This window comes from Manis javanica, chromosome 3 (assembly GCF_040802235.1).
Source record: "Manis javanica isolate MJ-LG chromosome 3, MJ_LKY, whole genome shotgun sequence".
NCBI classification, from domain to species: Eukaryota; Metazoa; Chordata; class Mammalia; order Pholidota; family Manidae; genus Manis; species Manis javanica.
The window spans coordinates 123120797-123133759 of NC_133158.1; the positions used below are offsets into that span (position 1 = coordinate 123120797).

At 42.3% G+C, this 12963-nt stretch overlaps 1 protein-coding gene across 1 annotated transcript in view; it reads left to right on the forward strand.

The window, feature by feature from the left end:
- KLHL6 (kelch like family member 6) overlaps nt 1–12963 on the forward strand; it is a 55408-nt gene that overhangs the window by 14829 nt on the left and 27616 nt on the right. The window contains exon 2 of the mRNA XM_017663162.3: nt 6209–6374. Within this exon, the coding sequence (XP_017518651.1) occupies nt 6209–6374 (166 nt within the window). The remainder of the gene's footprint in view (nt 1–6208; nt 6375–12963) is intronic.

Genomic DNA, 12963 nt, shown 5'->3' on the forward strand with positions numbered 1-12963 from the left:
AATATGATAGTAAGAGACTATTTAGATTGAGGGCAACATCAGGGAGGGTACAGCTCTGAGGAGCTGACTTCGGAGCAGAGGCCTAGAAGAAATGTGGAGAGAGGCCAGAGAACTGGGCGGGGAGCGCAGCCCAGGCCATGTCTGGGGCCATGCCCTGGCTTCACTCCAGAAGCCTCTTGGGCCACAGAGAGTTTCATGTCGGTGGAGGGAGCCAGGCTCCCTCACCCGGGCTCTGTCCAGGTCGGCACTGACTCACTGCTGAGCACTGGGCCGCTGGCTGTCTGCCGTGAGACTTTCTCTACTATAAAATGAGGATCTTAATAGCTACCTCTGTTTTATAAGGATCTCATGAGAGTTGGTCAGTGTCTGTCTAGAAAGTATTGTTTATTACACAAAAATTTTATTCATCTCATGTAGAAGCTAAGGGGTAAATGTTTATCAATAACCCAGCTGTTTTCTCAGACAGTGAAACCTGGTTGGTTCACTCAGTGCTGACACTCAGTTAAGCCCCCCAAAGATGGCCTTGAACTCCTGAAGGTTTTCCTGGGCTTACTGCAGTGTGGAGCTCCAGACCTAGAGGCCAAAGTCCTAGATTGTAGTCCCTGTTCAGTTGCTGACAACCTGGATGGCCTTGAACAATTCACTTAACTTCCACTTCAGTCTGTCACCTATGAAATGGGTATAATAATCAAAGAAGACAATGCTGTTTGCCCTACTAAGTGCTACAAACATAAATGTAAGAGATTAGTTAAAGAGGAAACCTAGGGGTGGCCCACCTTGCAGAAGTTATATACCTTTCATGATCTCTCAGCTTTACTGAAATGTTTCTGTGGGTCTCCCAGGAGAGCACCAGGAGGCCTGGGACCTTGGTCTATGAGAAATAGGTGGGTTTCTCCTAATTTCACCTTACCTGTGTTCAGCATGATGACTGTGGCCCAGGAGAGTCCCTTAAAAGGCAGAAAACCAGTGAATATGCCTCATAGGAAAGCAGAGAAATGCAGGGACTTTGGGAGCCAAAGCATTCCCAGAGAGAGGACTGCCTTCAGGGTGCTTCTCTTCTCTCTCCCATGAACATTTATTGAGCCTCCGTTATGTGCCAGGCATCATGCTAACACCTCTAGACCAGTTTGTGTGCAAATCCTGTCCTAACTCTACTCTGGACGGGTAGTGGACAGTAGTGCAGTGACTCTGACACCCACTTACCCAAGAAGGGCCAAGCTAGAGGCTGGCAAGTCAAGGGTTGCAAGTCAGAGTGTGATCAGCCTGCCTGCTCCAAGTATCTTCCCACTAGCCTGCCAAGAGTCCTCTGATCTGGTCTGAAATGTCTTCCCTTAGTGAGTGCTGGCTATTGTGTACATTTTCTTACTTATTCCTCCCAACAACTTTCTGGAGTAGGGAGCACTATTATACCATTTGATAGAGGAGGAAACAGGTTTGCACACTTGTACAAAGTCATGCAGTGAGTTAGCCTAGGAGACTCGACTAGACCACAGCCCACGTTTCCTCCAACAGGCCATGCTGCAGCTCCTCTGCCCGCCCTCCCTGGCTCCTGGAACCCCTTTGCTTGAGTGCATGCACACTCTCACGCACAGGAAGCCAGAAGTGCCTGAGACCTTACCTGCTCCTGAGGCGGCCCATAACAGACTGTCAGCAGGTGCTGGAATATCATTGCTCAGCTTCTTTGCCTCTTGTTGGGACAACCCTGGAGTGTATTCTCCAGTGGACCCCTGCAGGATCAGGCCGAGGTGACTTTATGTATGACCTTTGTTTTGCTTGGCCTCCTCCCCTCCCCATCCTGCCCCTCCACACCTCTAACCCATCACTGGCTCATCAGGATTGCCTTTGGGAATCAAGGTGCCCTGTGAGGCATGGGCTGAGCTGGAGCGCGGTGTTCAGTGACACGTTTCAAGAGAGAATTGTGAAGCTGCATCTAGCAGTGACAGCCCGATCAAGTTCACATGATCCCAAATATCCCAATAATTATGCCACATGGGAAACACGTAGGCCTCAAAAGAGCCACCCCAAAGTGCAAGGCACTGAATTAGACAATTTACAGACCTATCTCATTTAATATTAGAACATCTCTTCATTAGGCTTTTCCCAGTATTCACTGGAATGTTTGTGATCCCCCAGATTCAACAAAATTCACCCTTCACTAATCTTAAAACCACACTCCAGGTGAAGGAGCATTTCTAAGTCTCGCCTCAGAACTGTGGGACTTCGCTGGTATGTTGCCTTGTTTCTATGAAGCATCACCTGACTCCATCATCACTGTCCACCCTCTCCTGTGACATGTTCTGTTTCCATATATTTATCTACATGACATTGATGTGGGTGACATTAACTTTACCCCCCGAGATGATTGCCAATCGGGGTGACCCCAATACCATAGTTCAGGATGGATGCTCTTGAGTTGCGCTATCTAATAGAATGGCCAGTAGCCACATCTGGCTATTGAGTGTTTGAATTAAAGCTGACATGAATTAAGATGTGCTGTAAGTGTAAAATACACATTTTAGGGGGGGATTTGAAGACAATATGGAAAAAAGAATGTAAATTATCTAATGAATAATTTAAAATATTGATTACATGTTGAAATGGTAATATTTGAGGTATACTGGGTCAAGTAAAAAATATTAAAATTAATTTTGTCTCTTTTTACTTTTAAAAAATATGATTACTAGAAAAATTGAAATTATGCACATGGCTCACATTATAGTTCTGTTGGGTAGCATTGACACAGAGATTCAAACAAAGGAAGGTTTAGCAAGTGAGATTGCCCAGCTCCTCTCAGGAAACAGGCTGAGCTGAGAAGAGATTGTGTGATTGTTGAGATGACAGGGTTCTTTATGGGACCAGGAGGCAGCAAGGTGAGTCTACATGACATCATTTAAAAAAGTGCATGTTTTTGCAGATGGGTTTGCACCCCTCTGGCAAAGAGGGTTTGTGGCTGAAGAGAGGGGCTTATAAATTAGTCATTTGCTCAAGTGATATCACTGCTCCTCTGCTACCAGGCTGGGATTTATTAACTTTGCAGAATTCACATGTGCTCTTTCTTTCTTGCTGTCATATTCTTGTGAGTTGAGGGAAGAGGGAAGAGGAGGCTGGAGAGAAAGGTAGGAGAATTATTGTAGAAACCACAAGGACGGGTGAAAAAGGACAGACATAGACCCTAGGGAGAAGATCTCATGGGCTAAAACAAAAGGTTAAAAAGTCAGCTAGTCAAGGGATTTCTCTCTCTTTCTCTCTCTTTTTCTTAATCTCTTTTTTTCTGGGAGTCTTTTGACTTTTTGATGCTTGTTCCTGGGAAACCACAAGTAGTCACCATCTTTTTGCAGATTAGGAAATGGGGGAGAGAAACTGCTGAGTGATTTCCAGAGAGACATAGCAGGGGTAGGAAAGGGAGGAGGAGCAAAATGTAGTAGTATGATCCCCTCTGTGCTGGGACAGAGGTCCCAGTTTTGGGAGGGAAAGCCATTCTGTCACCAGGGTGCTACTCTGGGGCCTTTCCATTTCAATGACTTGGCTGGGAGATAATGGCTCTTTAAGGCTCCTGTTCATGTGTCTGCAGTTTAGAAGGTCCAGAGACAACTGGAGAAGTTCCCTAGCAGTGTGGCCACTGCATCAATTTGTACAGTTTCTGGGAAAAGGCTGTGCCATTGTTACAAGCATACCAGCTCTGTTTGCATGCAGTAAATGCTTGACTCCAGAGGCAGTGATCACCAGCAAATTAAACTGACAACACACTTACTAAAAAATGTCCTTTTTGAGACCTGCCTTTCCTTATAAACCTTCAATGGCTTCCCACTGCCCACTAAATAAAACCTAACTCCCTAGCCTCCCTCCGGTGCCCTCAAAACCTAACTCCCTAGCCTCCCTCCGGTGCCCTCACATTCAGGACCCAGGTTATCTGTCCAGACTGATCTCTCACCACCCATCTCATCCCCTGAGTTCCAGACAAACCACACGTCTGCTGGATCCTCTATGTACCCTGCATGTTTACACCTACTTACGGTGTTTATGACCTAAAAGTCCTACCCATCTTCATGCATCGCCCTTCGCCTTCTCCATGAGCAGCCGTTCCTGGTCCCACAGCGCTTTGTGGGGCTTTCATGGCCCTTGCAGATTATTATTTATGCACATGTGTCTCTGCCAGATTGGGAACCACTAGGGGCTGGGGTAGAGACTGTGTCTATTAGCCTGGGCTGCCAGAACAAAATACCATAGATTGTGTGACTTAAACAACAAAACATATATTTTCTCATGATTTTAGAGTCTGAAAGTCCAAGATCAGGGTGCCAGCACAGTTGGTTTCTGGCGTGAACTCTCTTGCTTATTGCTGGCCACTGTGTGCTCACATGGCAGAGCGGGAGAAAGTGTTCTCTCTTCTTACGAAGACACCAGTCCCATTGGATTGGGGCCCCACCCTTATGACCTCATTTAACTTTAATTGCTCCCTAAAAGCCTTATCTACACAAAATAGTCAAATGGGGGCCAGTGGCAGTGGTTAGAGCTTAAACACAAGAACTTTTGAGGGACACAATTAAGTCCAGAGACTGCCTGACATTTAGATCCCTTCCAGCCCTCACCCAGTATTCTGTACGGAGTGGATGCTCAGTAAATGCCTAGTGAATTGAAAGAAATCGAATTCCTGAGTCTCCATGGAGTTGTTTTCATAACGTGTGCTGTCCCAGTCTGTGGGGCTGCTGGGGTCCCACTGCCTTGGGGAGGGCAAGAGAGAGTGAACAGGTTTTTGTAGGAATGGGACTGAAGGAATTTTCTCAGGCACAGCTATGAAGGATCAGCCTTGTGAACTTACCATCTATGGTTGAGAATGTTGTGAGGCTGCTGTGCATCCCTAAGAGAAATTACATCTAGCTTTTAGTGCTAAGAACAATAGCAATTCTTCTGAGCATTTGGATTTGTTTTTAAAAAATGACCTCGTATAAAATGAGGGTTGTGAATTGTGTAACTGACTAGATGGTCTCTCTTGCACTGGCCAAGCAGGCCCATCTGTAATGATAGTGCAGTGGACATTGTGATGGACACTTCTAGCCTCACTCATTGTCCCCGCTCATGTTCTTTATATTCTTCCCTTCCTACTGAAAATGTCTGTAGTCTCACTATATTTTAGATACCTTTTAAGTTTTCAGAGCTCCAGAAATCTCTTCAGAAGCATAGTAGGGCTTAAATGCAGTTTAAAAATCAATAAAATGGCTCATACATTACCTGAGAGGGGTCAACAGTTCAAATATCAAAGTCCAAGAAGCATGATAAATTCCATATGAGCCTGGCAGGGGGTGAAAAAAATATCTCTATCTCTACTTATCTATTAATCATTGAGCTATTAATATAGCTACTTATCTATCAATCATTATAATAAACTTTAAAAAAGCCATTAAATATGAGAAAACTGAAGCTCATAGAGATTAAATAATATGTCCAAGTTTTGAGCTGGTAGAGCCGGTGTTCAAATCATAGTCACTTTGATGTCAAAACCTGCATCCTCTCCATCCTGTTGCTCTGCTTGCAGGATAAAGACTGAGTATCCAGAAGGCCAGTGCTGGGAGGGAGCAGGAAAGGTGTAGTCCAGAGGCGAGACAGGGACATGGTTCTGGGAGTTCTGTCCTGGGATAAGGTGATTCAATCCTCCCAGTTGCAACTGGGAAACCACAGACTGGGGCCCAGCTTCTGGGATGAGAGGCAGTGTCAGGAACCACCTGTGTTACTGGAGAGCATCTGGGCCCCAGTGGATCACCAGGCTCCTGGCCAGAGGAAAGCTGGGGTGAGAAGTGAGAGCTGAGTCAGAAGCCCTGTTTTTGGGTGCTGGCAGTTGAGAAAGAAAGTACAGATGAGGCTTCGGAGTCCCCACAAGCCCCTAGAAGAATCCCCAGCACTTTGAGACAATAAAGTAGTCCTTTGGGTCAATAAAACAGTTCTAGATTCCACAAGCTGTGCCAGTAGGGTCCCTACTGTCCCTTCGTATTTGGTACCCCCATGGGGACCACAGTTGGGCACAGTAAAGGAGGACAGTTCAATTCAGTAAGCAATGATGGAAGGTCTGGTGTGTTCTGGGTGGTGGAGGAACAGAGAGCAATCATTCTGGGTCCTGACCTTGGGAACCTGGGGCAGAGAGGTGTGAAGGGGTCAGTTTAGAATTGAAACCACGGGTCATGGTGGGACTCACAGTCACACATCTGTCTTCCAGGGCCATGTTCTGCAATGATTTAAAGGAAAAGTATGAGAAGAGAATCATTATCAAAGGGGTCGATGCTGAGACCATGCACACTCTTCTGGACTACACGTACACCAGCAAGGCACTGATCACCAAGCAGAACGTCCAGCGGGTCCTGGAAGCTGCTAACCTCTTCCAGGTGTGTGAACAAACAGGCACAGTGCTCTCCTCTGGGGCATGGGAAAGCAGAGATTGCCCAGAGACCTGCCTGCACTGGCCCCCAGGCAGGTACCTGGGACACATGCACACATGCACACGTAACTGGGCCTTGCTTGCTTGAAAGTCAGGAGATGCTCCTTCAGAAATTTCCCAAGAGGTGGTGAGATGTGGCATTGAATCCTTAATTGAAGCCAGGAAGCATGGTGTCTAGATTCTACTAAGGCGTCTGACTCCGAAAACAACAATGACAATTTGCAGAAGCCTAACTGGAGTTAGGGGCTGCAGTCCCCAATTCATATACATAACTTCTGGTCCTTAGCACGTGCTGGGGAGACAGCTACTTTTCCCCATTTTACAGTGGGAAAGTAAGGCCCACAGAGGATAAGTGACATGAGTGCGAATTGAAGCCTAGGCTTTCGGAGTTCAGGGAGCACATGCTTGCCGCTCGATCACGCAGTCTCTCTGGGAACAGTGTCTACATTCTGGGGGATGCAGGAACTTAATCGGTCAGCATTTAGTGGTGGGTGTGAAAGAAGAGCACTTGTCATGAGGAGTTTAACAGAAGACACAACAGAGAACCTTAAGAACTAAGTTTTATTGTTTCCATTTGACTATGTTTGTTTCAGTCTGATTATAATTATATTTAGCTTCATAGAATAATTACACCATAGATTCTGTCAGTTGCATCTGCAGTTATCATAGGGCTCCCAAATTACCATCTTTTCCTAGGTCTGAAATTACACCTTAAACTTGGTTCCATTGGGTTAAGACAGAGATTGTCTCATGGAGGATGTTGAGAGTTATGATAAACAGAGTCCAAGTCATTCTCAGGGACTGGGTCAAGCATCAGATCTTGTACACGGTTTGGGATTTGGGGAGGTGGTGTCCTCTTGGATCATCAGTGGGTCCGTAGTTGAGAGGAACAGAAAACAAAGTCTGGGAAGGTGGGGAATGAGGGGTTCAGGGTCAAGGCCATGGGCAATGGGATTATCTTTATTGAGGCTGGAGTCTAGGCAGGATTTCTGAAGTCCAACAAGGAAAGCAGGGTGGCAAGAGGGAGGCAAGTCAACTGTAAAGCAGCACTGATGAACTTGAGGCGGTAGTTTGCTGCAGCATTAGCCCATTTATTGTCTCAGTTTCTTCCTCGGGGTATTTAAAAGATACAGAGCAAGTTGCCTTCAGTAGGGCTGCTCATGCCTTATCTGGTGATGGGTGCAAGTCAATTACCACCCCCACATACCCCTGCCCATTTCTCTGTCCTTCCTGCTCACACCTTCAGCCTTACTGACAGCAGAGAAACTATCCTCATTATATGGAAGGAGGAGCTCAGCCACCCCATGCCTAGCAGCCCCATCTCATTCCTCCCACCCATGACTCTAACAACCTAACTTCAGGGAAAGCTTCCCACGTCACAGAAGGGCCTCTGTCTAGTTCAGCTTTTATGCTCTTTCTGAACCCTCTCTTAAAAGGTTCAATATTCCCTCTGCCCCTACCCCACCTTTCCCAAAAGGGCCAATAACCTTGAGCAGAATCACCTGTTCACCATTATTCAATTAAGCTGCAGTTGCCATTGCTATCTCCATGCTAATCTCCTTTCCTGGGACCAGAGAGGGTTGCTGACTTGTCTGAAGACAGACAGGTAACACTGGCAATTGTAATAGTAACAGCATTTATTACTTCATGTATTGTGTCTGATATCAAAATAGTTGCCCAATGAATACAAATTTTATTGAGCACTTAATATATGCCAGGAGTGACAAGGTTGGAACAAGAACAGGTCTCCTTTTTTTCCCACTAGCTGAGCAGGTCCTATATGATAGGGTAAGAAGATAGGTTTTGTTTCTCAAAATGCAGTTTTTAATATTTTTAAGTTGCAATAACATTACAAACTCATTACAGAAAAATCAGAAGCCCATAAAGAACATAAAAATTATCTACAATCCCCTCCTATTCAGAGATAGTATGCCAGTTTCCTTGGTATATGTACTTCTGAGTCCTCTTCTACATTGATTTGTACAGAGGCAGCTAGCAGGGTTGGCAATAGTGCAGTTTGGAGCCAGACTGCTGAATTTCAATCCCAGGTCCACTGCTTACCAGCTGTGTGACTTTGGGAGAGTTTTATCATTTCTTTGTGTAACAGCTTCCTTAACTGTAAAATGGAGATGATAATAGGACCTAATGCATAGAGTTGCTGTGATATTTGTAAAGTGTTTGAAACAGTACCTGGTACATTGTAAATGCTACAAATATGTTTGTAATATTATTACCTACTACATATATAGTTTAGAAAAATGGGCTTCTATTGGACACACTGCTTTTAGTCTGTTTGTTTTACCTGGATTATATGGTAATCATCTTTTCATGTCAATAGGTGACATGAAAAGTGCCCATAATGGTACTTATAATAGCTGATTGTAACTCAATGTTATAATAATTTAGTGAGTAAATCCCTATCACTGAAATTTTAGATTGTTTTCATCTACTTGACTATTCAAAACAACATTGTCATAAACATTCTTTTACTCTTACTTCATATGGGTGAGATGAACGTCCTCATGTAAATAAAATGAACTAAGAACATGAACAGGTAATTTACAAAAAAGGAAGATCAAATGATGAAAAAAATGTACTTTTAAATGCCAAACATCATTAGTAATCTAAAAAGCAAATTAAGTCAACCATAAAATAACATTTTGTCTATTGTGTTAGCCAATAATATGTACAATGTAATATTCAATCTTTGCAAAAACAAGGGAAAATAGACACTTTCATTCATTGTTGGTGGAAGTGTAAATGGAAACTTCTTCCTGGATAGATACTTTTAAGATGCACATGATAAATAAATAATTAAGGAAGTTCAGTGCATTTCATATGAGTAGCTGAGTGGGTTAAATTGTGTCTCCAAGATATGTCAAAGTCCTAACCCCTGGTACCTGTGAATGTGATCTTATTTTGAAATAGGGTCTTTGCCTTTGCAATCCAATGGTGGTGTCCTTATAGGAGAAAGGAGAGGGGGATTTGATAGAGAAGCAAAGAGAAGAAGCTCATATGAAGCATAGGCAGAGACTGGAGTAATGCAGCCCCAAACCAAAGAACATCAAGGATTGCCAACAGCCACCAGAAGCTAGGAGAGAGACATGGACAGGAATCTCCCTCAGAGCCTCCAGGGAGAACCAACCCTGCTGACAACTTGATTTCAGACCTCTGACCACCAGAACTGTGAGAGAATAAATTTCTGGTTGGTTGAGTTGCCAAGTTTATGGTAATTTGTTATGGCAGCTGTAGGGCACTAATATCATCTTAAGCCAACCACAGCTAAAAGCCTTAATGCAAAAAGCAGCAATCTCCTTCCTATTCCCACTCTCTCCTTTAGTAACCCACTCTTCTAGAGCAATTGCTTTCACTTGTTTTGAAATGTTTCTTCTATTTATTTCCATATGTGTAAATGATTTGTGTACATTGCTATCCCTTGATGTGTTGATTTTTAGATAACTTCTTTTCCCTTTGTCCTCCTGCTTTAATCTTAACTGGTTGCTCCCTAGCCTGCTGCATAGCTGTTCTCTTGGGACTTCCCATTGCTGTTATCCTGGGTGTTCCTCTTAACTATTTTCTATTTTGGATTTTCTCTTCCTGAAGAGGTCTTCTTCTTTCTTATATATGCCTACATTTTAGTGGGTCACAACTTTTAATAGCTTATGATGAGAGTATATAAGAGATAAATTGTTGGAGACTTAAATGTCTGAAAAATGTTCTTGTTATACCTTCTCATTGATATTTGGCTGGATATAAATTCAGCATTAAAAATAATTTTCTTTTGACATTTTAAAGGCATTGCTCCATATTATTACCTATTATATACATATTTTATAAGAATGCGTTCCTATTGGACACATGTTCTTTAATCTGTTTATTTCACCTGTATTGTATTGTAATCATTTTTTTTATGTCAATAGATCCATGGCTGCAATAGCAGGTCTTTTTCATTCATTGTGTTGGTTCTTTCAATTTGAAGACTCATGTTTTTTAGTTCTTAGAAATTTTCTTATATTATCTTTTACTTTCCACTATTTTATTCTCTCATTTGGAGTTATTATTAGGTGTTGGACATCCTGGATTTATTTATTTTTAACCTTTATTTTTTCTTACTTCTTTCTCTTATTTACCATCTCCAGCCTTTTTTTCCTACTTTCTGGGAGAGTTAGTCAACTTTATCCTTTCAACTCTTCTGTGAATTTAAAATTTCTGCCACCACATCCTTAGTTTCTAAAAGACCTTGTTATTTGTTTTAGTAGATTCCAACTCTTGAAGCTGTTATTATATATATGAAGTTTTCTTCTGCTCCCTCTCTTTCGTTTGAGTTTATTTACTCTGTTGGTTTACTTAGGTCTCCAAATTTCATCTTTGAGGGTGTATCACTTTCCTAGGCTTGCCAAAATAACAAATTACCACAAACTGGGTTGTTCAAAACAACAGAAACTTGTTTTCTCAAAGTACTAGAGGCCTGGAGCCCAAAAGTCCAAGGTGTCAGCAAGGTCTCTGGAGGATCAAGAGGAGAATCTGTTCTTTGCCTCTTCCAGTTTCTGGTGGCTGCTGGAACTTCTTCACTGTGGCCTCCCACTCCAGTCTCTGCAGTTATGGTCACATTGCTTCCTCATCTTCTGTATGTCTGTGTTTTATAAAGATACATGTGACTGCATTGGGGCCCACCCAGAGAATGTCCTCCTCTCAAGATCCTTAAATTAATCATATCTTATGTGATATAAAGTAACATTCACCCTTTTGCCATATAAGGTAATATCACAGGTTCTAGGGATTATTATGTGGACATACCTTTTTTGGGGTCCACCATTCAACCACTACAGAGGGTTTTCTCAAATGCCCTTTTGATGATGTGATCCTTGGCTGTCCAGTCATTTTTAAGATTGAGGCTTTAATATGCTGGTTTGAAGCATGTGCACATGGAGTAGGACAGAAGGCTGGTAGAACAGAGAGTTTTACCTGCCAGATTTTTTATTGAGGTCCTCAAGTGTCAATATCTGTTGAACTTTTCCTAAGGTTGTTCAGTTTCTCAAGATAAGGATCTTCAGTCTCTTGCCAGACAGCTGTATATACTCTGGACTGGGTATGTAGGTGTGAGTATGTGTGCAAATTTTACTTAAACTCTTTGTATTTGGTATGATGTCCTCATGTGTCTTCTTCAGTTTCTGGTGTATCTGAGTTCATTCTCTGAAATGGTTTCTGTAGAGGCTGAATTTTCTTTCCTTGTGGGGGTGGGAGTTGTTATATTGCAGGAGATGATGAGGAGGACAAGAAAGCCTAACTTCTTAAACCAACTCCCTGATACAGTCTCCACCTGCCCTGGCCTTCCTCTTTCCTTGGGATTTTAATATTCCTGGTATTTTGGGTTTTAAGGGACAAACTTGTTCCTCTGGAGGTACTTGGTCTGACCTCCTTCCTCTTGGAAAAGTCATTTACCAGTCTTCAGAGTCTGCGGTTTGGGCTGACTGATAGCTACTGGTTTCATTGAGGATGGAGTTTATGTTTCTGTTTCTTGTTCTCCTTTCAGTTTGGGGTAATTTTTATAAAAACTCTTTAGATAGTAAAGACCGTAATCTTTTGTAATAATGTTGCAAATTTTTTTTTTGTCATTTGACTCATGCCTTTTAGTTACAGCTTTTTTTAAGTATAAAAGTTTAAAACTAGTATTTAGATTGTTGATCATTTCCTTTATTTTTTTTGCCTTTGGTGTGCATTTTTAGAAAGACCTTCCCCATTGCTTAATTATATGCTTATTTACTTATAATTTCACTTAGTCTTGTTTAGTCTAGAGCTTTGAATTTTAAATCTTTAATATATCTGGAAATTATTTTGGCATAAAGTTTCTTCTCCCCACCCCCTCCATTCTCCTCCTTCTCTTTTCATTTTTCTCTCAAGTGGTGAGTTCTAATAGAGTTTTGTTTTAATGAAAGAGGTTGAGAGAAGAAGACAGAGACAAGACTGAGATAGAGTAAACTCTGTTGTTAATGATTTCCCTATTCTGGCTAACCCCTCACCTTAAAATTTTCCAAGTCTTTCTAGGCAAAAAATAGTTAAATTTTCTCTCTAAAGCTATTTTACTCATTTCCTATGAGTGTTAATTCTTATGACAATAAGAGAAGATTACTGTGGGCTTCTACATATCTAGTTAACCCACTTTCTGATGTCTATTGTTTCTGGATTACTTGCTTGGAAGTCTCAGATGTAGAAGAGTGGGAGTATTTTCATGCTGGAAGGCACCACAAGGGACAGAAATTTAAAGGGTGTTGAAATAACTTTTTGGTTTTTAAAATTCATTTATTTTTTTAAATGGATAAAACATATCCTTTTCCAAATGCAGAAATACAGAAGGGGAAACAGTGAAACATTTCACCATGATCACTTTTGACAATGTCTTGCTGTCCTTCATATTCTATGCATGTACTAGTATACTCACACATATGTCACTCCCATTCATTGTCCCCATTTTTAAAACATAAGTGTTGGGGCACTATATACCCTGTCTGCTTTTGTGACTTCACAGTGTATTTTGG